The sequence below is a fragment of the Plasmodium gonderi genome, assembly GCF_002157705.1.
Source record: "Plasmodium gonderi DNA, contig: Chr07, whole genome shotgun sequence".
Lineage (NCBI taxonomy): Eukaryota > Apicomplexa > Aconoidasida > Haemosporida > Plasmodiidae > Plasmodium > Plasmodium gonderi.
In genome coordinates this window covers 1,438,398-1,466,237 of record NW_021628932.1, presented here as the reverse complement: position 1 = coordinate 1,466,237, position 27,840 = coordinate 1,438,398, and the positions used below count along the sequence as shown (strand labels likewise).

Sequence of the window (27,840 nt, the reverse complement as noted above, 5' to 3'; positions counted from 1 at the left end):
AAAAAAAAAAAAAAAAAAAAAAAAAAAACCTACACTGGAGTTATCACGAAACGGTCAAATAGAGCATATGGGATAAGAGGGGTGGGGGGCAGAGGGGAAAGCAAAAAAACTCGCAAAAATTAGCATAACATATAAGTACACTTTTTTGCATACATTTTGTATAACACAGCACACAAGCTCGCGTAAGTACATGAAGTTACCACTTTGCACGTTGCAAATATTACTGCAAAATGGAAATGACACAGAGGTAAAAAAGAAGGATGATATGCTCTTTAGCACTTCACAGAAAAAAATAAAAAAAAAAAAAAAAAAAAGCGGCGAAATGTGAGGACACATCCAAATGATCCTTTCTATACACACATCACCATCATGCATGTGTATGTTTGTGTGTATGTTTGTGTGTATGTTTGTGTGTATGTTTGCTTGTATGTCACGTATCAATATGCTGGCATTCACCAAATGGGGATTGGACTCCAAAAGACTCGTGGGGCCCCAGGTGCTGTATCATCTTCTACCACCACCTCGGTTACTGCAGAAGGTACCCCTTCAGAAGTAAAGCTTTCTGGATGGAAATAACCTGCACACGTTGCTCATGGTTCCAAGTTTTCATATCCTCCACCTTAGACTTCAAAATATTGTTCATAATGTCTTGATTCTTCATTACTTCATTTACCAGTTCCTCATCAGGTAGTTCAATATTCGCATAAATTGGATCTTCAAGGATACAATTTTTATTCTTTATAGTACGTATGCTGTTACTATCATCCCTGACATAATCAGTTTTCTCTCGCTGCCCAGCATCTCGCTCCTTATCCTCTCGCTCCTTATCCTCTCGCTCCTCATCCTCCCGCTCCTCATCCTCTCGCTCCTCATCCTCTCGCTCCTCATCCTCTCGCTCCTCATCCTCCCGCTCCTCATCCTCTCGCTCCTCATCCTCTCGCTCCTCATCCTCCACTCTAATGTATCCATTATCATTATTTCCATACACATTTTTGTAATATTTTCTCTTGTTCATTTTTTCAACTAAATTTTGACTACTGTTCTTTCCATTCTCTTTATCACTAAAGGTATTTTCCATTTTTTCCTCATTCTCAATAACATTTCGATGAGACAATAAATATTTACTACTTCCATTCATCATGTAGTTATTATTTCTTTTCCTCAAATTTGGATATAAGTTTTTCCTTAAATTTGTAACTATCTCATTTCCTCGATATGTATCACCTGAACTGTTCATATTATTTGCAATACCTCCGTATAACAGTTCATCGTCCTCATCATCAACACCTCCTGCACATTTCCCATTCCTTTCTATGTTTATGAATTCGCTTCTTATCTCTACTTCACTCCTCTGGTTGTGCAAACCGTTTGACATGCTATCGAGGTCCTGCACCCCCTTATTCCCACGTCTACGAGAGTCACTCTCATTAATGCTGCCATTCTCATGAATGCTCCCGTTCTCACTAACCTTGCCATTCTCACTAACCTTGCCATTCTCACTAACCTTGCCATTCTCACTAACCTTGCCATTCTCACTAACCTTGCCATTCTCACTAACCTTACCATCCTCACTATTCCTACCATCCTCGTTGTGCTTCTTCTTCTTCCGTCTGTCCAAATGCCTCCAATCCAGATGACTTCCTAGGGTGCTTTTTTTTTCTCCCCTTTCGATGTGGTTCACGTGGGTATTATTTCCGATTGTGCTGACACGGTTTGGGTAATCTGATTCGAAATTATGTTTAAATTCCTCGGCCCCACTATTGCCACTATTGCCACTATTGCCACTTCTGCTGCTGTCGTTATTCACACCCTCAACATAGCCAATATTGCCAGCACCGCCAACACCGCCAGCACCGACAACACCGCCAACACCGACAACACCGCCAACACCGACAACACCGCCAGCACCTCTCACATTCCTACCGCCTCCATTTCTACTTCTGACCTCCCTACCGTCAGAACTAACTGCGAGATTGGAAAGGCTCGAGTCATAGTGCCTCCCACTTTGTGATTGGTCATTACCCGCTTTGTTCATGTGAAACGTGATGGTATTACCATATAGCTCCTTCTTCCTTTGCCTCGGTTTCAAATTAGAACCAACAGTGCTGTTCCCTTGAGGGCAAAGGGTACTACTACTACTACCATAATCATGTGCATCGCCTTGTCCACTATACATACTGGAGCGACCATTGTATATATTATTATTACTACCTCTTCCACCACATTGATAATCTTCATCCATATTTGACAGAAACAACCCTTTGCTATAGACCAAATTGTCTAGCTCTTTTTTTTCAGTATTTTTATTACTACTATTCATGAGTGTAGAAGGATGCGCTAAAAATTCCTTCTTAGAAATGGCATACAATCCAGTGACAGGACCAGGAGAATTTCTTTTCGATTTTCCAACTGCATTATTTAAATTGTGTATATAGGAAGATGATAAACCAACATTGTCGATTCCTCTTCCAAAGGAGTGATCTTCATTTATATTAGAAATGATATTTTCTTCATACTGATTATTTTTTCTATTCATCTTCTGATGAAATGTGTTCGATGTGTAGTCATCCATATTTCTACTACCTCTTCCATCAGTTATGCTGCTGACCATACTAATTTTTATATTACCACTTCTTCTCATTTGCATGATTCGTTCTCCTCTGTTTAATATAGCTTCATCATTTATGAACATATTTAAATCGTTATTCATCATATGGTACTCATTGATTACATTTAAAAGGAATAAACAATGGAGTAATGCATATGCAACATTTTTATGTTTTTGTAAATATATTCTTAGCATACCAGAATTGTCAGATGCGTAATTTTTAAAGTATGTTAAGATATACATAATTTGTGATGTTGTTAATGTATGAACAATGTTTGATATGCATACTTTCTTTATATTATTTGCGTTAAACTGATTCACTACCATTTCTTCTTCTTTGCTTTCTAAATATTCATATTTCTTATTTTGTTGTGACATTCCTGTCTGACTTACCTGTCCTTTATGTTTTCTACCAAAATGGCTAGCTAGCTCCAATCCAGATTCAAATCTTACGTTCCCCTTAGAACCCAATGCCCCTCTCCCCCCCCGTTTGTTCCCATGTTCGCCACGCCCCCTCGACAGCACTCCTCCGCCAGGACCGCCAATCGGACCAGTCGGGCCAATCGAGCCAATCCCTGAAGCGCTGAGCTTCTCCTTGAACTCTTCGTTCGCCCAGTATAGACGTAACTTCCTACCCTTCACTTCATACCCGTTAATGTGCTTAAGAGCCAGCATGCAGGTCTCCAAGTCTTTGTATTCGCAAAATGCAAATCCTTTGCTTATGTTTTTATCTACATCATACTTAATCCTCACATTTATCACTTGCCCCACCTTGGACAGAATTTCATGTAACTCCTTTTCTGTCACGTCGAATGGGATGTTCCCAATCCACAGACTGTAGTTGCTCTTGTTCGACATGCGCTAGGTTCAGGAAGTTGTGAAGTTGTGCGGAAGTAGGAAAAGTGGACCACGAATCAGTTGTAGGGATGGGAAAAAGAAAAAAAAAAAAAAAAAAAAAAAAAAACCTGCTTCTTTCAAGTGAAACCAGCGAAATAACTAATTATTAATTATAAGAAAAGTCAATTTTTTTTTTTTTTTTTTTACAAGTACCAACCTTCCACTAAAAATACATGTTTTTTATTCCACTTCGATAATATTCATATACTAGTTGAAACTTTTTTTTTTTTTTCTCCTGCGGTTAGGAAGAAAAAAGGATGGATTTGCTTTTACCGTCGTCCTAGTTTCCCAGCTGGAAAAATAAAATAGACTAAATTTGAGTGACACAGGGGAAAATAGAATGAAATGGAGTAAAACAGAACGTAATGGAGTGAAATAAAATACTCTTCTTTTCCCCTACTACTTGGCGCCCATATAATTTTGTCACTTCCACGTAATATTATCACGGGCTATAAACATACATCCGTGGGTCATCTTCCAATTCGTCCTTCTTACCTTTTACCTTAATTACTTCTTTTCTTTTTCCACTCATTAAAAAAGTATAAATGCGCACAAATCAGTGTGCATGGTTATACTTTCATATATATAATATATATTATGAACATATAATATATGCACGAATAGAAATAGGAGAAAAAAAATATATTCGCGAGGAAAACAATTAAAACCCCCGTTAGGGGGCTGGATGGGCAGAGGAGTGGAATACTATTGCTCATTAGCCGAATAATTTTTAGCATGTTATGTTATCACATCAAATGTGTTGCAATCATGTGACAATTTCTCCTATTTGTGGGTGTTGCTTTCTGGACGTCGCAAATTTTGCGTTCAATGGGGAAAAAAAAAAAAAAAAAAAAAAAAAAAAAAAAAAAAAAAACACGTACGTAAGTACATATATGAACATATGCATGTGTGAATATGGTGCACGTATAAATATGAATACAATCCACATGTGCAATATGGAAATGCTGAGTTGCGATGGACGACACCATCTCCACATTTTCTTTCTCTTTTCACCAGATGGCAGAAATGCACTCACCCCCCTCCTAGACCCAGACACATTCACAAATGCATATGGAAAACCTCCCTACCACATATGAGAGAAAAAGGTACCCAACACACAAGTGAAAACATGTGCATTCATCCAAGGTGTGGAGAAGTAAATATACAAATGGTATTTACTTTTACGTTGCAAATTGGACATATATATATATATATATATATATATGTGTGTATTCTTTTATGTATAGTACTATTTGTTGATCTTACCCTTTTACAAGATGATATGTGTCGCAACTTGACAAATTGCATCTGTGCCTTATCAGCTGCACTTCGGAGAATTTACATTTATACTTAACATGTTTTCTGGACGTGGCTTATTGTGACACCTTTTTTTAAGTCCTATTTTTGCATGCACATGTTCAGGCGAAAATTGGCACTTTTGCGTGAATTTTTTTTTTTTTTTTTTACTGAAGCATTTGGATGGATATTTTTTTTTTTTTTTTTTTTTTTAATTTCTCCCCACTGTGTATGGCTCTTCAGACAGTCGCCGTTACACTATATATAGGAGCATAATCATCTAATGAAGAGAAGCATAATTTTTGAAAGAGTCCAGAAAGTGGAATTACCAATACAGGGGGATATGTTATAATCATTTGTAACATCATATGCCCTCACTTCAACGGTCGTACATGAAAAGGGGAATAAAAATCTTTGGACCGACACATGAAAGAGGACCGTGCCAAGAGTGGTAAATAACATGGGGGGTTGAAGGAAAAAAAAAAAAACACATATATATATACATATAAACACACACATATATGCACATCCTGAGGGATCGCCAACCTAGGTGCACGTGCTTATACTCAGATAAATCCATTTGTTTGTACACGCACGCCAGTCCTGCTGCATTTGGAAGCGCAAGAAAGAAGCTGTTGGCCGTCTTTTTCACCCCCATTTTTGCTTATTATAAGCTGATCTCACAAAAACGCAATCGAAATAACCTGCACATGTTCATGCAAAAATGCACGGAAAGAAAAAAAACACCTCATTTGACATTTTACCTCCGCCATTGGAGAGAATAAGCAAACCAGATAAGAAAAATACGAAGGAGGATGAAAAGAATAATCTGAGTAATCAATTGAACTTGAATTTGTCCAAAACAAACAATCACACTAAAACTAAAGCCAATAAACAAGAGGACACATTTCAAAAAGATGAAATGGATAACATGAACAAGAAAATAAAAAATAATACAAATTACATATCGGAAAAATATAGCAACGTTATTTTAAATAGTGAAGAGATTAGTTCCATCATGAACAGTAATTCCGATTTTAAATCTCTCATCGAGAATGACAAGGTGTCAGCTTTTATGAACGACTACTTAGCAAATCCATTGGTTGCCATAAGCAAATATCACAAAGATGAAACAATTTCTAAATTCCTTGATTCCCTATTTCAGTACATGAATGCAAAGAGCACCAACATTCATTTAAACAATTTAGAGGATCACTTTACCGTTTCAAGGAGCTAACAAATGCGAATCTTCACACATAATTTGTTACCCCCACGCAAATTTGATTATATCCTTACATTTATGCATCTTCCCAACATTCTCATAATGGTCAGGCTAAAACTGGTGCCTTCTTCCCTGCGTAAAAATATGCTATCATAGTGTATTACATACATGTGTACATCCGTACATACATACTTACATGCATTATGTATGGACGACTCATTCATCGTGAGCAGAAAAATTATACAAAAATTGGAATCAGCGCCACCAACACTATCATAAGAAGAGCATGGTTGAGTGGGACATTTCAACTCATCTCTTGTCAATTATTACAAGATAAACTTCCGTTTATCACATTCTAAAAACCTTTTAAAATATGAAATTAAAGAAATGATGGAAACGCACCTCATAATGAGTCTTTTTTTTTTTTTTTTTTTTTTTTTTTTGTCCTTAAAACTTTGACTCATTTTTTAAAAATCCATTTGGTTTGATCTACTAATTCATGTGTTGGGGTTATATACTTCTGTTTTTGTTCAGATGTAGACATCCCATTTATTTGTCAGTATAAGTAAACGCTAGTTTTCCTTTGTACACACCACCAATAATGGGTTCAGAGATTTAACAACCGTTTAATATATACACACTATGTTTCACGTCAAATTGGAGGGAATCTCGAACACGTTGCACGTATACCCCCTCATGCTTCTCTCCTACACCTGCACGTTCATACAAATGTGTACATATATAGGTGCACATTATGTACCGGGTATGTGCATGCAGTTTTGCATAACAATGTTCACTTTTGTCACGGGCACAAAAATGTATGTCACTTTAGGAGATGCTTTTAAAAACGTATAGCACAGTAAAAAAAACTGTCAAAAATGGCGAAAATGGTAAAAATGGCAAAAATGACAAAAATGATGAAAACGTGAAAATGTGAAAAAATGCTACTTACCCCAAAATTTCTTTCTTAGAAAAAAAAAAAAAAATATAGGTAGTGGAAGGGAGAGAAATTTATTTTCACATTTGAGGAAAATGCAATTAAAATTGTATCATCTCATACTCGAGGGTAAGGAGGGAAGAAAAATTCATCACATCTGCTTCTCCCAAAGTTCATTGTTACATTTGTGTAACCCAGAGTTTATGTATAGAAATTTTTCGTCTTTAACAAACTTGTTCCTTCTTCACAGGTGTTTACTTGTTTAGTGTTCTTGTGTTCCTTTCCATGGTGGTTTGGGTGCTCTTTTTTTTCCTAAGTTTCTTTGCTTTCTTTGCCTCTTGTTTTTTCTCGCTCTATTTCCTCTTGGGTTTTCTCATTTGCACTGGTTTTTTTTTTTTTTTTTTTTTTTTTTTATACACGCACCAGTATATGCTTTTCTCAATTACCTCCCTAATTTTAATACACGCACCAGTATATGCTTTTCTCAATTACCTCCCTAACCTTGTGCAAGTGCATGAAAGCACATAAATTATGACCTGTTCAGGCGAATAAGAAAAAAAAAAAAAAAAAAAAAAAAAACAGGGGAAAAAAAAAAAAAGGAAAAACCATAATAAAGCTAATATTTCACAAAATGAATAAAGTGTAGTCAATTTATGCAAAAAACAGAAAGAGGATCCCTCCTGTTATGAAGCAGTTTTTTTTTTTTTTTTTTTTTTCTTCTTTTTCTTCTCTTTCTCTTCTTTTTTTCTTTCCGCTTTTGCATTACTTTTTTTTCCCCCCCCCCCCCTTTTCATATTTTTTTTTTTTTTTTTTTTTTTTTTTTTTTTTTTTTTTTTTTTTTTTTTTTTTTTTTTTTTTTTTTTTTTTTTTTTCCCTTCTCTTCGAACTATTCCTATCATTCCATTTTTATTCCTACGTATCCTTATCTTATCCCTTTTGAATTTTTTTTTTTTTTTTTTTTTTTCCACCTAAAATAGTAAAAAGAAAAAGGCTCACCACCTGTCCCTTTTTCTCCTCTTCATTTGTTTGTATTTTTCTCCTTGCACAATTTCATTCCTTTTCCTACCCCGGTATTTTTTCGCTCGTTCTTCATTTCAGCTAGCCAGGAGAAATACTCAAATCGTGTGACGCAACCAAAAATCCCACACCACCACAAACAGTGTACTGTTTCAGTCTAGCAACCGGGACACGGGAGCATAGGGAGTGGGAACAAGGAATGAAAAACAGTACCATAGTGCAATCAAGCGTAGCCTATAATATATATATATATGTATATATATATATGTATCCTTACGAACATGTACACATGCTTGCGTGTGTGAAACAAAGCGGGAATCAGAAAATCGAACATAGATCGATCAAGTAGAGGATATGCATACACCTCCCTCGAAGAATCAGCGTGTACGTGTGTCAAGCCACTCCCCTTGTGTGGTTGATTAGTTAACTCAGCACACAGCAAGGTTTCGGATGGAGAATTCATCCCTTCTTGTAGGTATAAGATAATACTTGTGAAGACATTTTTCATTACGCGTAGCTGGAAGAGAGAGCAGAAATTCCTCAAGCAGAACTGCCTTGCACGAGCAGAACTCTCATATAGAAACACTGCTTTGCACGAGCAAAAATTTCTACTAGCAGAACTTCCTTGCACGCTTTGAGCGCTTGGTAAGCACACCATGGAGGAAAAGATAGAAAGCGATTTGCTTAGGATATTTACACAGAGTGTGTCGAACAATTTTGGGGACATCAAAGAGAGTGAATCCAAAATTAGTGCATTGTACAATGACACCAATAGGGAGAATTACATTCGATTACTTTTGAAGTTTATTATTTATCCATATGAGGAAAAGAATGAGAAAAAGAATTTATATGATAATTTATTGAACAAGAATGTTAAGATAGGAATACTGATAAGCATAAAAAATTTCATAAAAAAAAGTGTACATAGTAATTTAGAGGATCTAGAATTGAGTCCCGATTTATGTATTCAAATTAAGCACATTTGTTTACACATTTTGCTAGATGTTGATAACGAAGATATAAAAAATTTGGAAAAATATTTTTATGAGATACTATTATACCTATTTAAATTCAGTATTTGTGATGATTATGATTATTTACTATTCTATCTGATAATTTTATATATTAATGATGGTGGAGTGTCAAGTGTCCTTCAATTAATGCACAATGAAGAAAAAAAAAAAATAGAGGATACGACCAATATCATCCAGTGCATTATGCTATACGTAAGGAATAAAGAAATTATAGAAAATTTAAATCAAGATAATTTCTTCATTCAATACCCTAAATTTATGAGCAACTTAGAAGATATCAAGAATGTTATTAGTTGTAGAAATAAATCCCTAAGTGATGACATTGTAAATTATATTAACAATACAAAGAGGGTTTACAAAACTGGTGACAAGTACGATTTGTTTATGTTAAGTGATTTCACGCTGTACAATATTCCAGATAATGCTTCCCCAGCGGGTACGGGAAATTGGGTCGGAACGGGGCTATCGGGTCAGGTCGGAACGGGGCTATCGGGTCAGGTCGGAACGGGGTTATCGGGTCAGGTCGGAACGGGGTTATCGGGTCAGGTCGCAAGTAATAGTCTTGACATGAGAGACAGTTCTCTTAGCTCCATAAGCACAGGAAGTGCAACACTGGATTTTCCAGGAAAGGGAACCATTTTAAATGATTTCAATGGAAATATCAAAGTAATACCGACGTGCATCTCCGTGCCCCACCTCCCATATAAACAAATGAACATAAGTGAACTTCAAAAAAAACTTATAGCCATGAAAATTATAAGAAAAATAGTGAAAAAATACAAAAATAACGATTATGTAACAAAATATGACTTAAAAATAATTCTGACACATATAGAATTTCCAATAACCTTGTATTTTATTTATTTATATTTAAAATTTGCTCAGTGTAACTCTTATCTGATGGATAAGCTGAATAATGAAATGGATGGAAATAAAAATTCAATTCTTGCAATTACACATGGAGCAGATGCACACAATGAAACGTATTCTCACATGAGTAGATGTTTTCTTGCAATGAATTACATTCTTCAGAATATGTATGTTTTTTTAAAAATTTTTTACTCTATCATTAGTATCGACTTACCAGAATATTATGAAGATAATTTTGAAATATTTTTCAACATTTTTAACAATATTTTGCTTTATGATAATGCCATGATCAGAAATTTTCACAACCATATGGATGCGTTATATAAAAGGGGAAAACCAGCCAATGCTGTCAGCAGTGGGATTGGCAGCGGGATCGGCAGTGGGATGTCTGCTTATGGGTCTGGCTCGCCCCCAGGCCAATCACATCTGAGTGAACCAAATTGCGTAAACAATTTGGGATCAAACAACTTATCGAGGGGTAAAAATATTTCAAAGGGAGAGTTAAACGCAGAGGATTTAAACAAGATAAGTGCCATATTTTCTCAGAATATTTTAAAATGCAAAGTCATGTTAGTAGATGTAATTAAAATAATTTCAGAGTCTTATCAAGATGAATCCAAAAAGTACATCGTAAAGTTAATATTTTCTTTAACACAAGTGTTGTATACAGAAAATGACAAGAATCTTTTGTGCCATAATTACAACTGTCTTGCATCTACTATCAAACTTATTCATCACATGAATCTAAATAAAAATGAATCCAATCCATATAAAGACAAAGAATTTTTGCACAAAATACTAGAACGAGTATTACATCACATTAGACTTAAACGAATTGACATTGAAGAAATTCTAGATGCAGATCTGGATTACTTTAGAAATGATCTTAATAAAATCAATTCATTTTCTGTGCGATCCACAGCCACGTGTTTCTTAAAAACACTTTGTGATAATTACTTCGATGTTTGCTTTCCAATGTTAGAAATGCGTATACTGTCGAAGGATTCACTCATGCTTGGTTCAGGAACAGTTGGAGGTATCCAGATGGGTGGTGCTGTGGGTGCACAGATGCATACCCAGTTCAACAATGCACAGCAAAACATGAACACGAGTGACAACAACCAACACGCTGTGGTAATAGACAAGAACGACCCGTTTTATGAAGCGTGCAATATAGAATACAAGATTCAGCTGATTACATGCCTAGGTCAGGTAAATTTAGCCTTAAACTTTTATGAACAAAATGTGCAGCACATGTTGAAAGAATTTGTGATGACAGTAGGGATGAAGTATCCAGATGTAGAATCCATTTGTTACAATATAGACGATTATGACTTTGCAAGTGTACATATGGGAAATGCTGCTATTAATATGAACAGTAATGCCAATAGTGCAAGTAACACACATATGAATAGCGGAAGCAGGAACAACGCAGGTGGTGGTGCTGCTGGTAGTAGTGGTAGTAGTACTACTACTTGCAACAACAAATGTGTATGGTTGTCAAATGAAGAACTTTTTAACAATACAAACACCATATATTTATTGGCAATTTTGAAATTTATACTAAATAATAGAAACATATGCACAAGCTCTAACAGGAACGCTTTAGATGTATTCGCTTTTCTTTACAACTTACTCTTTAGTGAGAAAGTCATGATACACAGCTATGCATGTTTATGTATTAACAGAATTTTAAATCAACAAATAAGTAACGAGTTGTCTGAATCTATTTTTTCAACATGTATTATGAAAATTCTGAATCGATTGTTATTCCTTCTAAAATATCATATACATATGAGGGTGTTAAATGAGTATATATTAATAACTATCATGCGAATTTTTATTATATTTTCAGAAAAATTAGAAAATTTATATGTTACAGTTTTATTAATATTGGACAACACGATAAAAACAATTATAAATGATTCACACAACCCATTGTTTAATCATTACTTATTTGAATTACTAACCATTGTAATTTCATTAATATATAAATCACATAATGTTAGAAGCATAAATCAAGTAGAAGAAATTATCATTTGTACCTTCTCCCAAATTTTACAAGTCTATATTCATGATTTCATTCCATATATTTTCCAAATCTTATCTATCATTATAGATAATACATCTACCATTCAGAAAGTGCATATTAAAATTTTAACAAATTTGTATGAAATGGATTTATGGAAAAGCACAGTTGGAAATGCTAATGGAATTATATGTGTCCTACAGAGTTATTTTAAAAAATATCATCTTTTTCAAGAAATTATCAAAAATAACATGCAACAATTGTTTAACATTTATCACTATTGCTTATCTAATAAAAAAATATCAACTGATTCATTTCAGATCGTACTTATTATTTTTACCTACCTCCCTTTGGAATCTTATAAAACCTACTTAAAACCTCTCTTTGTATTACTTTTCACGTTTATTCAGCAGTACAAAAATGACATCATTAAAATCAAAGTTGTTCACACTCTCTCCATTTTGGTGCTCAAGATAGACGTGACTCTCTTCATTGACATTGTCGAGCAGATTCACACTGGTAAGTCATGCCACCTGTTAGTGGTGGAGGCAGCACTAGCGCTAACGTTCTCACTAGAAGTGACATTCAAATTAGAAGTGACATTCAAATTAGAAGTGACATTCAAATTAGAAGTGACATTCTCACTAGGAGTGACATTCTCACTAGGAGTGACATTCTCACTAGGAGTGACATTCTCACTAGGAGTGACATTCTCACTAGGAGTGACATTCTCACTAGGAGTGACATTCTCACTAGAAGTGACATTCAAATTAGAAGTGCCCACACCCCTCTATCATTTATATCCACACGCACGTTTTTCTTGCAGGTCTCATATTCAACATACTGAAGAACCTGTACATGCCCATACTAGACAAGCTAATCAATGTAAATGAAAAAATTATAATATTCCTCGCACTGACAAAACTGATAAGTAATAACAAAATTAGAGAAGAACCGTTCGTGGTAGACATCCTTAACCTGCTTAATCAGAACATCACTAATAATGAACTCGTTTTGAAGAAGAACAAAATCCATGTGCAGGATGTCCAGAAGGATGAGATAGACAAAAACTTCGAGGTTACCTATGTTAAACTCCAGATGATCAATAATGACAATATTAATGAAACTGTAAGTATGCTGAGGGGGGGTACCTCAGTTGTGCAACCGGGACATTTTTTCCATACCCGGTTTATGCTTGCACCGTTTTTTCCTTGCACCGTTTTTTCCTTGCACCGTTTTTTTCTTGTACCTTTTTTCCAGCATGGATCTCCAGTCCACACATCTTAGCACATCTAACCTGCACGTCATTTCCTCCTCCCTCTCAGGTCCTTCGCAACATCAACATCAACCTCGAGCTGAAGCAAAACCTGTACAATTCCACGTTCATGCAAATTTGCCACACACACGGGTTCAACAGCATCTTGCAGTTGTTCAATACCTGAACCCTGAACCCTGAACCCTGAACCCTGCACCCCCCCCCGATGCCTCGCCCTCCTCATGGCCACTCCTTGTAGAAGAAGCGGAGACAGAAGATGGAGAAGAAGATGGAGAAGAAGATGGAGAAGAAGATGGAGAAGAAGATGAATCACCACGAATATACCCCAGATATATAAGTGTATTGTATATACGAGTTCGTGGGTGTCAAACGTTATGTGTGCATATGTTATTCTCGCTTGAGTGCATGTTTATACATACATCCAGCTTCATCCAGTTTCCTGCATTTCATGAACTTTCATAATTTGCATGCATTTTTCATACATTTTCGTACATTTTTCATACATTTTCGTACATTCTCGTACATTCTCGTACGGTTCTCGTGTTGTGCTCCACCCCAAGGCGGACGAGTCGCTTTTGCTTGCGTGTACCCAACTTTTTTTTTTTTTTTTTTTTTTTTTCTCTATGCACAAAATGAAGTAAAAAAGAAAAGAAAAAAAAACTAAAAAACTTGTTAACAAAGAGTGAATATTTTAAAACTTGAAAATTCGAAGCCTGGAAAATGTAAAGAGATAAAAATTTTGAAAATGCAACTCTTAAAAGGGGAACGATTTTGAAAGGGCATGTTCAAAATAAAGCATACGATAAGGGAGCAAATTGGTGAAGTAATATAATCACAATGGGGGTTGGTTTTAAGATAGATGTGATGGGGTTTTGGGGGGGGGGGCCCGAAAAAATGTTCTACCAGCATCATCTGCTCCCCTCTGAACCTGCCAGTACCCCCAGGAAGGAAGCGGTGGGAGAGAGGTATATATATAAAAAAAAAAAAAAAAATAAATGCTAATTTTATCACCCATCCAAAGTTATATCCTCTACCTTATCATGAAAACATTTTTATTAAATTCAGTAAACAACATTTTTAAAAGAAAAAGCGAAAAGTATTTAAAACAATTTTTTAAATTTATTCTGAGAAAGGAACATATCGAGAACATACAAACGGACGATGTTGTGTTGTACCCTTTGTCAACACTTTGCATCTACCTGACCCATTTGGACGATGCGGTAGCTAGCTCTTTTGGTCCATTCGAAGGACCCAATGTAACACCTGAACCAGGGGAAAATCAGCATTTAATTTATAAATATGGTATGAACAGTAAGGCGAGGGAGTCCCAGCCCCCCCCGGATGAGCTGAAACAGTTCCTCTTAATCAGCAAAGCACACACGAGCACCTTCTTCGAGGCATATATGAAACATTTTCTTTTTTCGAAAAGACATGAAGCAAAACTGAACCTACGAAGTTGTACATATCTTCTGAATGCACTATGCTTACTGAATTATGAGGATCACAAGAACCATCGAAAATGGCTTTTCGAAAGATTGATGAAAGAGTTTATATATGGATATCATGCATACTTAAGAAAAATTGGAACAAAGCACCAACTCGATCAAGTGCAAAACAGTCAGATGGGTAACTTAACTAACAACTTCTTAAATTGTCAGATTCTTGTGGAATCCCTTACAGTAATAAATAAACACATATCGAAATTAAAAACATACGATTTAAAAAACGTACACCTCTTCCACGTCTTCTACTTGAATGTCATTAATTACTTATTCGCATGTGAAACATTTCACACATCTGGTGAACTTCCCCAAGAATTCTGTGCCAAACATCGGACAGGTGAATCAGAGCAGCCCCCATGTGTGGTACTAACCAACCATATTGATGAAAAATGTGTGAACATAAATCGAATCAAGCAATTCTACCAACTCGTACTTTTAGATATGCACAATTTTTTCAGCATAGCCCTTTTCTTAAAGAAGTATGAAGAATCTGTTTACCACTTGGACTTTTACTGCGCTCAGGAGAGTACTGTCTCATCGGATGGTTCCTCCCCCGAGCAGGGTTGTTCTGGAAGTGACCCCATCAGAGGTGATCCTGTCAGAAGTGACCCCATCAGAGGAGACTATATCCGCGCCATGATAAATAGAACCATTGTCCACATCTACCTGAACCTGTTTTATGGGACTCCATCGGGGAGAGAAGACCAGCGGGGGGAAGGGCACAAATCACTGCATTGTGATGAAGGGAACACAACCAAACGGTGCAACTGGAGAACGAACTCCTCTGTCACCAAAGAACTTCATATAAATAATAAACACACGCATAGTCGCAAAAAAAAATTTATGAACGAAAAATCAGCACTGTTGTCCCACGACTTGGCAGAAGCAAGGAAAAAAAACCCCCGAATGGAAATTCTTAACATGAGTGCATCATACCTACTACAAATGTGGAATAACTTTTATGACGAATTCGATCAATTATACAAAGGGGGGAAAATAAATATTAATTTTGTTATTTTTCAAAATGGTATGAACATGGTCAGATTTTTAAACACCTTGTCCTTCTCAATATTATCTACCGATATTCACGCATGTGACCATTTTAACAAAAATTTATACAACCATATGTCAAATTTTAAGCTATTTATAAAATTAAAGAAAACATCAACTGATACGTCCATCCTGAATGCAGCAATATATACATATATCCAATTGTTCCTCTTCATTTTGAACTTTTATATTTCTCTTGTATGTACCAATACCTTGGTTTCCCTTCTCAGCTGTTTTTCCCAAATTGGGCTTACACACACCAAAGAGGGGAAAAGAACAATTAGATGTTCCATCCTCCCAATTCGATTAATAAACGAGGAAATAATTTCCAGATCCTATGAATGTGTCGTGGATCTCCACAAGGGACACCCCTATGAGAGGAAGAAACTTCTGCTTCTGCACCCTATGTCATCGATCCATGGCATTTCTCCCACCTCCACTAGTGTCAATCGAAGGCACCTCTTTAACTTGTGTAACATATATGGCAAACTCAACTTCTACCATGTATCATTTGTCGAATTGATTGAAAATGTTATCATTACTGAACTGCCACATTTAGACAAGAAAGATATCTTAGCACTGATATATTTTCTAAACAGGATGTTTTCTCTCACAACTAGAAAAACAAATTCCACAACTCACAATCAAACAAATTCTCAAAGCAGAAGCGGAAGCCCAAGTCTAACACAAGGGTTACGACTACGACATGATGTATTGCTACATCTACTTAGAAACATAGAACCCAATATTATCAGATTCCAAATGAGCGAAATTCATTTAATTTTGAAAACCCTACTTAGTTTTAGTCGTAAATATACAGATCCAGATCTTTTTTTATCAACATTTGCAGACACCTTACTTCACCACGTGGTCCTTCGAACTCTTGTCATGTGGTCTGTTCGGCAATCATACGAAAAGTTCCATGTGGAGAAATCCCAGGTGGAGATTGAGTCATATGCAAAGGGGACCCCCTCAAGCATGCACGGAAAGGAACGTGTCGACAGAACCGATTTTAAGAAAACAATTCAGGAATTCTCCAAAATGATTCGCTTGTCACGTTCAAGTAACAAAACATATCTGAAGAAAACAGGAGATGTTCTTCAAGTGCACGAAGGTAATTCCAGTTTTTCCATTAAAGAAAATGAAATGTTTAATATCTACTCCTCCCTTTTAGAAACTGATAGAAGAATAACCACACCAATTTTGAACACACTTATGCGTGATTTTGTAAACATCCTAAGTGTAGTAACCAAATTGAACATGAAAAAATACATTCCTCTATTTGATGTACTATATCTATTCATTGCTCGAATTCCAAATTGTAGAAATGTCTTAAATACACATGAGTGGGTAAGCCTAATTTTAAGTCACTGTAAGGTCAAACACACCCCATACTATGTAAACCAGTATTTGCAGCTTCTTCATGAAAACATTCTTAATATCCCTGCTTCCACTTTTGCGAACACGGACAACCCTGTCGAAGAATTGCATCCCTCGGAGGGGAGGACTCATGTGAAGGAGCAGAATGAGAGTGAGAAAAATATTCACCTCATCAGAACGTTATCCCATCGACTAAAAAATACTGGCTTAAAAAATAAGGAACTCATTTGTCGTTTGGCACAAAGAACAAGAGATCGTTAAAGAAGAGGACATACAGAACACATGTAACTAGTTTGGAAGTGCACCATTTTGAGAATGGGTTTGGGTTGGGGGTGGGGGTAACCCATGGATGTTCCTTTCCCCTCACACCTCTGCACTTTTTTTTGGAAATTTTTCTCCCGGGGCTTAGTAGCTCAGCCCGTGCCCTAGCAAGGCGAGAAAAAATGGCACGCAAATTGGCACGCAAATTGGCACGCAAATTGGTACGCAAATTGGTACGCAAAATGGCATAAAAATAAGGAGAAAAAAAAAAAAAAAAAATTCACATGTTTGCATATATATCTGCTCTTGCTTCGCCTCGCTTTCCCGATCCCTGGTTCTTCACTTGCTCGTTTGTTTGTTTTATAGCCCATTTTATCTGCTCATTCGATAGCCCATTTTATCCGTTCGTTTGTTCGACTATTTTTTCTACATCTTTGTTTGCCCCTTTATTTTTTTCCATTTTTTTTTACCTTTTTTACTTTTTTTTTTTTTTTTTTTACTTTCATCTCTCTCCCCATTTTTCACCACATGTGCACACCTGTTCGACCACCAAAATTTACCTGCCGAGGAAAACTCGCTGAAAGTGGCCAGATCTTCCTCATTTGAAGGATCTTCTCTTTCACCTTGGAAACTTCCCCATCAAGCTAATTTTCTCACCTACCCAACTTCTCTCACGGTGCCAAAACTTCTTATGCACCTGCTTGTGGTTTTACTGCTTCTCATTCTTATCATAACTCCTAGAACCCACATTTCATCCCATAGAATTTATGAACACTTTAAAATAAGAAGCATACCCCCATGTCATAGAATTGGAACAAGGGCAAGATGGAGCTTCATCAACGGATATGTCAATTTGGATAATGCTGTGCAGTTCCGATGGAATGAGCACCACCCCGTGTATAACAATCAGAGGATGATTCGTCCAGAGGGAAGAGACAGAAGAAAATTCCAACTCAGAGGATCACTAAACGATTACATATACAAACTTCTCATCAGGAGGTTTAAAAAAGTTACATACCAAGGAGAGAGAAATATTTACAAATCTCTCTTATCTGCAAAAAGTAGTTACAACATCGACTTTCTGTTCTCGTGCAATTATAGCTTAAGTGATATTAAAAAAAAATTAGCTGAATATATATATGAGCTCAAGTTTGTTGATGGAGACGAATTCAAAATTGTTTACTTAGGAAAGAGGAGACTCGTGCGACCTATTAAAAAACAGGATGAAGCTTACTATATCTTGTTTACCTTTCAAATATACCCTTCAATGATTTATGAAATATCCAAGAAGCTCCGTCTGCAGGACCCTGTCCTCAGGTACCAACCCATGCAAAAACACAAAAACACATGCAGTAGTGCTTCTCCGGCACCAACTTATGGAAACATCCAAAAATCTGCAGTTTGCAAAATATTCTAAACTAGCGAAAAAATGTGCCACCACACGTACCGACACTGGACCCATCCATTCTATGCAGACAATACACATCTCCATTTCATTCCATTCCATCCCCCTTGCTAGGTTTATGATAACGAAAAATGAGAAAAAAACCAGGAACCTCGAATACATGGAAAATGAGCCCATCAAGGAGGGACTGGCCTCCACTGAAGCCCATTTTTTCAAAAAGCTCAGCTGATCATACACACGCACACAAAACATTCGAACGGAAAAACATACGAAGCACACTATTTTTTTTTTTTTTACGACAATTCAGGCTTTTTCATTAAGTGGCTATTATATTGGTCCAGCTTTTTTCCCCCTTTTTTGCACCGTTTTCGCGAATGCGGAACGCCCCTCATTTTTTCCATATCAATACGGCACCCCGCATAGGAACTAGCTGCATGTGAGGAAAAAAAAAAATAACAAATCAACAAATGAACACATATGTAAATGTTTAAATGTGTAAATAAATAAATGAAATAATATGAAATAATATGAAAATACCCATGTGTAACCCACGGGCGATGGGGCACATCCGTTTAATGCTCAATATAACCACTTTGCATGAAAAAAAAAAAAAATAAACAATAAAAGGGTCCGAAAAAGGGTCATAAAAGGGGCCAGAAAAAGAGCCAGTAAAAGGGCCAGTAAAAGGGCCAATTAAAATGCAACTCAGTCATGCCTTTTCACCCCCTTCTCTTCTCATCTCTTCTCCCCCTTCTCATCTCATCTCCTCGCTTCTCTCTTTTTTGCACAATAAAACCTAGAGGGGCGCGAGATGTACGCATGAAACTTTTTTGTTTCCTCTCTCAAACAGATATCTCCCCTTCAAGCATTTCATGCACGTGTGCATCTGGGGGTGGGGGATATGTGTGAGACCATGGTATAAGATGAAAAACTGGTTGCCACTCTTAGTCATATGCCTGAAATTGGCTTCCTTAGCTACCCTAATTTACCTAAAGTGGACAAGCCAACAGTTGGGAGAAAAAAGGAGCTCCTTCCTCTTCTTCTACTTCACTTCATTTATACTATATGCCATCTCGTCCCTTTCCGATCCGTAAGCAGAAAAATAAATCGAAGAAGCGCAGGGTGTTACCCCATTGCACTTTTACGCTATTGCACCGTTGCACCATTGCGCCGTTATGCTGGTGTGCCCCTTTTCCGCATGAACATGGTCAGGTAAAATTGCGCCTCACCTGTGGTTATTCCCCCCCCCCCCCTCTCTCATTTGTAGTGGATACCTCACCACATGTCCACTCACGTACTTGAAAGATGATGAACGTAATGAGTTCAAAAAGGTCTTAAAAGAGAAAAATAATCAACATAAAACAGAAAGAAAATTATCTCTAGCCTCATCCACCACAGTTGACCAGATATCATCTTCGGGTTCATCTTCGGGTTCATATTCCGATTCATCTTCGGGTTCATATTCTGATTTATCTTCGGGTTCATATTCCGATTCTTCTTTCGATTCATCACCCTCTGCAAGGCTCATTACAAATGGTTACACGAAAGGATCAATTGGTGAGTAGAATCATGCGGAGGCGAAAAGCTTTTGAGCAACGTAGCTCATCCTAGTCCGCATGCCGATCCGAATGGAGTGTTTATCTTTGCATCTATTTGGCTTCACACTAAGCACTAACATCGCACCGATTTACAACATCTAACTAAGTATTCACTCTTCCCCACATGCAGAGGAGCTGGAAAGCCTCACCATCATCCACCATGCGAAGGAAAATACAATAATAACAGAAAAGGGAATAAGAAAAAATCAAAAAGGTGGAACTACTGTATGCCACAATCAACGGGAAAATAACATAGTGCACCAAGAAGACAACTGTAGAATATGTAAGAACAAGAAGAACATAACAAAATTTATGAACACAGTTCATGGAACAGCAGACAGAAAAAGAGATGAGACAAAATTTGAAGGATTTTCCAAATGTTCATTGCTGAATAAGTTGAATAATGGAAACTCTCATATCACACGTGATAGTATGGAAAGTGTTAGCGTCCTACATACCACCATAGAACGACACAACAATGGCGAACTAGACACGAAGCATTATCCTTCGAAGAGCAAATGGGATACCAACCCGAGAGTGAAATCCAGAGATAGAGGTAGAGATAGCGAAAAAAAAATGCAACTCCTTTCACTTAAATCTCTTAAAATGAGACAGAAGAAGAAGAAGAAGAAGAAAAAACAAAGGAATGGGATGTACAGGCACAAACTTCTACCCCTAACAGAGTCCTGTCACATAACACACGACAATCGAAGATATCATGAGGCGGAACCATCTCCAATGTATAAGACAATACAAACCAAACGAATTGATAAAAGTGAAATAATATTTTCCACGGATATTGAAATGAAACTGTCTAAAATTTTCCGCTTACGTAAGAGTAAAGTATATCAGTATGGACAACAACTGACATACTGCTCCCTATGCAACCTTGTTCAGGTCAGTGAAGAACATTACACGTATTCATCTTTTTCCACAATTGCATTTGTGCATCCTCGACATGCATGTGTGTTTTGCTCTCCCACGCATAAGCACTCCAAGGGTGAAGTTCCCCCTCTCTCCCTCCTCCCCCACGTAACTGTGCAACATCTCACTACACAACTGCTCACCCGTGCGCAGATCCTTCGAAGTAAACACTGCCATACGTGTCAAAAGTGTGTATGCACATTCGACCACCACTGCCCATGGATGAATAATTGCATTGCAGAAAATAACAGAATTGCCTTTTTACTTTATCTCTTTTTTGAAGACATTAATATTTTTCTCGCCTTAAAGGAACTTGTTCACGTCATTTACAAAATGCTGCTTTGTGAAAATGGGTTCGTTTCATGAAAGAAGCCCGGGACTGGCGAAGAGAACATATATATATATATATACATACCTTCATGTTGAACAAAAACCTGATTAACATTTTTATCCTTCTCTCCACCATTCTCGCAATGACTATTTTTTTTTCTTTCTTTCCCATCTAGCGAGAAAGGGACAAATGGATGATCCCTTCTTTCATTACACACACACACATACACATACACAGGAAAAAAAGATTCTTTAGGTTCTGTTTTCATTTTTGTCTCCTCATCCCCACCCCCTCCCTTTTTCGACACAGATGGTTTTTCGCTTGGCTAGTAACACTCTTCATTATTCTCTCTTTCCTTTTCATAATAATTTCTTGTCTCAGTATTTATCACTTATATTTATGCTTAGTAAGTGTGTATTTTCTGGTTGCAAAAAAAAAAAAAGAATAACCTATCCGTTTTTATATTATAAGTCCACTGTTTGCATTCTATCGAATGTGTTTCTTCACTATAGCCTAAAGCGGTTCATTTGTCTACCCCTTATGTCCCATATATATCCCTCCCGAATAAAATCGAAAATTTATCACTATTATTACATTTCCCACTTACACCTCCATTTCAGATAAACGAAACTACATATGAAAATGTGATGCGATTTAAAAATATACCACAACTGAAGAACTCAAAGAGGAATCTAACTGACTCTCACTCCAACATCTTAAGTTATCAACAGAACCTTTTAATTTACTTTTCCAACTTTTTTCTTCCAAGTTGGATATTCCCTCAAGTCCTCCGATCTTATGTGTCAAATTTGATGCATCCCACGAGTGTCCCCACGCAGGGCCACAACGGGGAGATCTTCTGGAAGCCAAGTAAGAAATGGGGAAAATCTCGAAAGTGGTGAAGTGATAAATCACTAATTTAATGAAATGTGGAGGACGCTTCTAAAAAAAAAAAAAAAAACCAAAATGAAACCTCGCGGATGAAAAAATTTCCAAAAAAAGTGGAAACCATGTGATGAAAATAACCGATTTGTTGGCAGCCCCATTTTCTACGTTTTCATTCACCTCCACTTTTTTTTTTTTTTTTCACGGGGTTCCCTATACACACATGTAAGAAGGCCAATTTTATTATATTATATTATTTTTTATTTTTTTATTTTTTTTTTCTTAGGCCAGAAATCGCCCGTTCGGGGTTCCCCTTTTTTTTTCTCAATTTTTAAAGTAAGAGTTATGTGCTTCTACAAGTGCTCTACCAGTGTTTTGCTAGTGCTCTACAAGTGTTTTTTTTTTTTTTTTTTTTTTTTTTTTTTTCTTCCATCAATCTCGCCCTCCCTCCATCTTTAAATGAACGGACTTAAGATGCGTAGAATTTCCTCTGACCCATGGCCCATCTGTTTTGCCTCCTAAGCGACACTGCATGTGATTTACATCACTTCTTGCTTTTCTTACATAACTGAGCTGCATATTAACACTTCTCTCTCGGTGCAAGGAGAAAAACCTTTTTACGCAAAAATTTACTTCTACTTCAACACAGACGCTACAACATGTCACAGGATTCACACGAAGAAACTTTCCAATTATGATTATTTCATTTATAGAATCCAAATGAATAAAATATGCAGGGTAGTGATCCTTCCTAATTTCTTCATGTTTAGAAAATATAGATTCTGTTCTTCTTTAAGTACACTTGAATTAACAGCAGCTCATCGAAAGCTGTTCATACAAATTGCTAACAGTACCATTTTGAAAACGTGTGATGGTAGGACATACCAAAAGATAATCAAAATTCAAGAAAGATCCAAGATATTTAAATCTCTCCATGAAGAACTAGATGTGTATGAACAACTTTTCCAAGAAAGATTCGAGATCGATGCAAAGGAAACAAATACTACAATTGATTATAAACAAATGTATGACAGAATTATGAATGATGATGTTGATATGAAGGATCTTATGCAAAACATACATGCCATTGGTAACCTGCTTCTCCTTGATGTGATAGACTTCTACAAAACTGTCCTGAACAAAGATCACCACTTGGACACCGATGAGGTGCAGATAGAGGTAGGTTCTGCACTCCTACCTGAGATGCATAAGATTACCCAATTTTTACACGCATACTCAAGTTTCATTCATGTAGCTGCTTTAAATTCATGTAGCTGCTTTAAATTCATGTAGCTGCTTTAAATTCACCGCCCTCCATCAGATCACGCCCGGGGTTGGGGGCCAGGAGGCGCAGCTCTTTTGCAGGGACCTGTGGAACATGTACGAACACTTGTGTAAGCTGAAAAACTTTGAGTGGAAATCGATTCGTGGAGAAATTGAAGAAGGGAAGGAGAACAGCACAAAGGGAATGATGGCAGTAGTGAGAGGGGAACAAGTGTACGAACATTTTATACAAGAAAATGGAATTCATAGAGTCCAACGTGTTCCAGTAAATAGCAAAAAAATTCATACATCTACATCTATCGTTTTTGTATTTGATGAAAAAAGCGTAACAAATAAAATATTAAAAAAAATCAAGTTAGAAAAACAAGACCTCCTCTTTGAAACCAAAAGGTCAGGTGGTGCTGGTGGACAAAGCGTTAATAAAAACGAAACATGTGTAAAGGTAACTCATAAACCAACAAATATTTCTGTTGAAATGCAAAAAACATCGAGTCAAATACAAAATAAAAGTATGGCTATTCAAGCTCTTAAAAACAAACTCTATAATTTCTACTATGAATATGAAAAAGAACAATTTATCAAAAATAAAAAAAGTCATAAAATGAATGGAGATAGGAGCCAAAAAATACGTACATACAATTTTGTGCACAATTTTGTTATGGATCATATCACCAATACCCACTATCCACATATCGACCAATTCTTTAAAGGAGACCAACTCCTTCAACTTATGTATCGACACAGACAAAACTTTTACCAACGCATCGTGGATGAAGCATTTGCTTCCATTCTCTCACACACCACCCTCTAGCCACAGCCATCTATCGAAGTACCCGAAATGTGCAATCCACTTTTCAATCCAGGATTTTCTATGTCTCACCCCCATGAGCTCTGCACAAAACCAGTACACACTGCCGACCCGGTATATGCTTGCATCTTTTCACTCGTGCATGTATATATATGTATACAGCAGAATGCCACTTCTCCAGCGTTTAAGTTTTTACTCATCTTTGTGAGCATCTATTTATGCACATCCATTTGCGCATCTCTATTTGCTTATGTTTTTGTATTTCCTTATTTATACCACTTCGGTTCACCCTTTTTGATGAGCTCTCCTTTTTTTTTTTTTTTTTTTTTTTTTTTTTTCCGTCTCGACTCCTCATTCCACACACAATGAAGAGTTCAATCTGGTGGGCCAAAAGGAACAATACCTGTCGCGTCCTCAACCCCAGAACCTCTCTTCCTTTTCTTCTATCGAATTCCAATCAGTAAATAAAGAAGAAAAATATATTCTGTCAACTCTTCATATTCCTCTTTAACTTTTGGAGAACGAAAGAAATTATGTATAAATCTGCAGTTTCGAAATGTTCATATTTTCTCGAATCTACATGGAAAACCATTTTTTTGCAAAAAAAAAAAAAAAAAAAAAAAGGGGTTCATATGGTACCCCACTTGGAGGAACCAATGTACAATTTTGTTCATTCTCAGCTGCACCTTCCCTGTTTATTCTTCTTATGATCTGTTGCAGCGGATCAAACGGATCCTTTTAACTTCCCTTATATACACACTTACAAGTGGGGAAAAAATCGTGCAATTCTTTTTTTTTTTTTTTTTTTTTTTTTTTTTTTTTTTTGCGACCATGGAATATTTCACTCCGTATATGCAAAATTAATCGACTCTTCCTTTCACGTGTCGAAGCGTCCTCGCAAGTCGTGTGCTTTATATATTAACTCACAAGCACAGGGTGCATATGTACATACATACGTGCATACATACGTACATACATATTATATACACATATATGCACATACTTTTGCAGTATATGGACGCTGTCACAAAGCCCAAACGTCGAACAGTACCACGAGCAGGTGAGACGAAGAAAGGAATTTTTTTTTTTTTTTCCTTCTAGTTTTATTTCAAAGAGAAAATTAGAGATAATTCTACTGGGAAGTGTTACGCGTTGCAGAATTGAAGCGATCCCTATTTGCATTTTACAACTTGGAAAAATCTTGAGCACGTGCCTTGGTTCATGCAAGTAGAACAAGTGGGGGAGGGTAACTTCTTTTTGAAGAAAAAGCTACGAATCTGCAGAATTTTTTTTTTCCACGTTTTAATGTAATTGGCAAAAGGTGCAGCAGCACAACTGGAAGCAAACTGCTCCACTAGACCAAGCACGCACCCGTGTGGTTGAAAAATAAGAGGCTGAGGAAATTTTGGAAAAATAAAAGAACTTGTAAAAAAAAAAAAAACCTAGGAAATTTTTTGCGAATAAAGAAAGCAGAAATATCGAGCCATTTTAAGTCAAAACCACAGAATGGATAAGAAAGCGAGGGAATATGCACAGGGAGCCATAAAGTTCATCCAGAAAAGTGGAAGTAATTTTCTGGCATGCAAGAACATAAGGGAGAAGTTAGAGGAAAAGGGGTTCAAGAGAATCGAGGAAGGAGATATATGGAATCTGGAAAAAAATGAAGGATATGTATTCAGTAAACAGAATAGAAATATATGCAGTTTTTTTATTGGGAAAAATTTCAGCATTCATAAAGGTTCTATTCTCATATCTATTGGACATATTGATTCGTGTTGCTTAAAAATATCCCCCAATAATAATCTAGTAAGAAGTAAACTAAATCAATTAAATGTTGAATGCTATGGTTCTGGATTGTGGCATACATGGTTTGATCGAAGTTTAGGATTATCTGGACAAGTTGTGTATAAAAAAGGAAAAAAACTCGTGGAAAAGCTCATTCAGATTGATAAATCCATTTTATTTTTACCCAGTCTTGCCATACATCTGCAAAATAGAACCCGATTCGAATTCAATGTCAAAATTAATTATGAGAATCATTTGAAACCTATTTTGTCTACCCTTCTCTATGACCAACTCGTGAAGGGAAACTCTCCCACATCTGCCCAACTGGCAGAAGAGGGAAACGTCCAAGATGTTGAAAAGAAAAACCAAACAGACGACCAACTTATGAAGAACCGACTAATGAAAAACGAACCGATAGAAGAAGGCGAACCAATAGACACCAAAATAGTCGATGGGACATTGGCCAAGTGTGATTCTCATCAAGAAAATCCAAACGCATCTCCACTTCTTTACGTTCTAGCAAAAGAATTGAAGTGTGCAGAAATGGATATTCTGGACTTCGAGCTGTGCCTTATGGATGTAAATGAACCATGCTTCACAGGGGCGTATGAAGAATTTATCGAGGGTGCCAGATTCGACAATCTTCTAGGTTCCTACTGTATATTTCAGGGGTTCGCAGAGATGGTAGAAAATATAAAAGCCAGCGACAGGAAACTGACACAAGGGAGTGATCCAAACGGGAGTGCACCCAATGGAAGTGGGCACACAAATGTACATCCAGATGTGCAACCAGATGTGCAACCAGATGTACACAACAACCTGTACATATGCATTGGCTATGATCACGAAGAAATAGGATCCTTGAGTGAAGTGGGGGCACAATCGTATTTTACCCAAAGTTTCATTAAAAGAATATTAAGTGCTCTTTGCAGACAGGAGAATCCAGATGGTCTCGCATCTACCTCCATCGATGAACTTTATGGTAGCCTCATGAACAGATCTCTCCTTTTAAGTGTCGATATGGCTCACTGCAGTCATCCAAATTATCCAGAAACGGTGCAAACGAATCACCAACTATTTTTTCATGAAGGAATTGCTATTAAATATAACACAAATAAGAACTATGTAACATCTCCTTATTACACATGTCTGCTTAAAAGAACCTTCGAATTGTTTGCATCTAATTATAAGGAACCTATAAAGTATCAAAATTTTATGGTAAAAAATGATACCCCTTGTGGCAGTACTGTGGGTTCTATGCTTGCATCGAACTTGTCAATGCCTGGTATTGATATTGGCATACCTCAGCTAGCTATGCACTCGATCAGAGAAATTGCAGCAATACGTGACATCTATTATCTCATCAAGGGAGTCTTGGCTTTCTACACGTATTATAACCAAGTCCATGCAGCATGCGTGCCAGACGCGTAAGAAGTGGCTA

At 36.7% G+C, this 27,840-nt stretch overlaps 8 protein-coding genes across 8 annotated transcripts; 7 read left to right on the top strand and 1 right to left on the bottom strand.

Annotated features, from left to right (window-relative positions):
- Positions 1-526: 526 nt before the first annotated feature.
- PGO_073100 (mRNA processing protein) lies at positions 527-3,466 on the bottom strand (the record flags this gene model as incomplete). The annotated part of the gene is made up of 1 exon (XM_028687183.1): positions 527-3,466. One exon carries the CDS (start codon positions 3,464-3,466, stop codon positions 527-529), a length of 2,940 nt encoding a protein of 979 aa, XP_028542984.1.
- A 2,059-nt stretch (positions 3,467-5,525) lies between these two features.
- On the top strand, positions 5,526-6,038 carry PGO_073090 (hypothetical protein, conserved; the record flags this gene model as incomplete). Its single annotated transcript, XM_028687182.1, has 1 exon — positions 5,526-6,038. One exon carries the CDS (start codon positions 5,526-5,528, stop codon positions 6,036-6,038), a length of 513 nt encoding a protein of 170 aa, XP_028542983.1.
- A 2,595-nt stretch (positions 6,039-8,633) lies between these two features.
- PGO_073080 (hypothetical protein, conserved) lies at positions 8,634-13,352 on the top strand (the record flags this gene model as incomplete). The annotated part of the gene is made up of 3 exons (XM_028687181.1): positions 8,634-12,429; positions 12,737-13,038; positions 13,236-13,352. The coding sequence occupies 3 exons, from the start codon at positions 8,634-8,636 to the stop codon at positions 13,350-13,352; spliced, it is 4,215 nt and encodes a 1,404-aa protein (XP_028542982.1).
- Positions 13,353-14,226: 874 nt separating this feature from the next.
- Positions 14,227-17,379, top strand: PGO_073070 (hypothetical protein, conserved; the record flags this gene model as incomplete). The annotated part of the gene is made up of 1 exon (XM_028687180.1): positions 14,227-17,379. One exon carries the CDS (start codon positions 14,227-14,229, stop codon positions 17,377-17,379), a length of 3,153 nt encoding a protein of 1,050 aa, XP_028542981.1.
- A 691-nt stretch (positions 17,380-18,070) lies between these two features.
- PGO_073060 (30S ribosomal protein S6) lies at positions 18,071-19,013 on the top strand (the record flags this gene model as incomplete). The annotated part of the gene is made up of 2 exons (XM_028687179.1): positions 18,071-18,696; positions 18,899-19,013. 2 exons carry the CDS (start codon positions 18,071-18,073, stop codon positions 19,011-19,013), a joined length of 741 nt encoding a protein of 246 aa, XP_028542980.1.
- Positions 19,014-19,707: 694 nt separating this feature from the next.
- On the top strand, positions 19,708-23,044 carry PGO_073050 (palmitoyltransferase; the record flags this gene model as incomplete). The annotated part of the gene is made up of 8 exons (XM_028687178.1): positions 19,708-19,874; positions 20,052-20,239; positions 20,513-21,279; positions 21,460-21,663; positions 21,947-22,051; positions 22,258-22,507; positions 22,809-22,858; positions 22,997-23,044. The coding sequence occupies 8 exons, from the start codon at positions 19,708-19,710 to the stop codon at positions 23,042-23,044; spliced, it is 1,779 nt and encodes a 592-aa protein (XP_028542979.1).
- Positions 23,045-23,242: 198 nt separating this feature from the next.
- PGO_073040 (peptide release factor) lies at positions 23,243-24,617 on the top strand (the record flags this gene model as incomplete). Its single annotated transcript, XM_028687177.1, has 2 exons — positions 23,243-23,701; positions 23,844-24,617. The coding sequence occupies 2 exons, from the start codon at positions 23,243-23,245 to the stop codon at positions 24,615-24,617; spliced, it is 1,233 nt and encodes a 410-aa protein (XP_028542978.1).
- A 1,503-nt stretch (positions 24,618-26,120) lies between these two features.
- Positions 26,121-27,830, top strand: PGO_073030 (M18 aspartyl aminopeptidase; the record flags this gene model as incomplete). Its single annotated transcript, XM_028687176.1, has 1 exon — positions 26,121-27,830. The coding sequence occupies one exon, from the start codon at positions 26,121-26,123 to the stop codon at positions 27,828-27,830; it is 1,710 nt and encodes a 569-aa protein (XP_028542977.1).
- Positions 27,831-27,840: the final 10 nt, after the last annotated feature.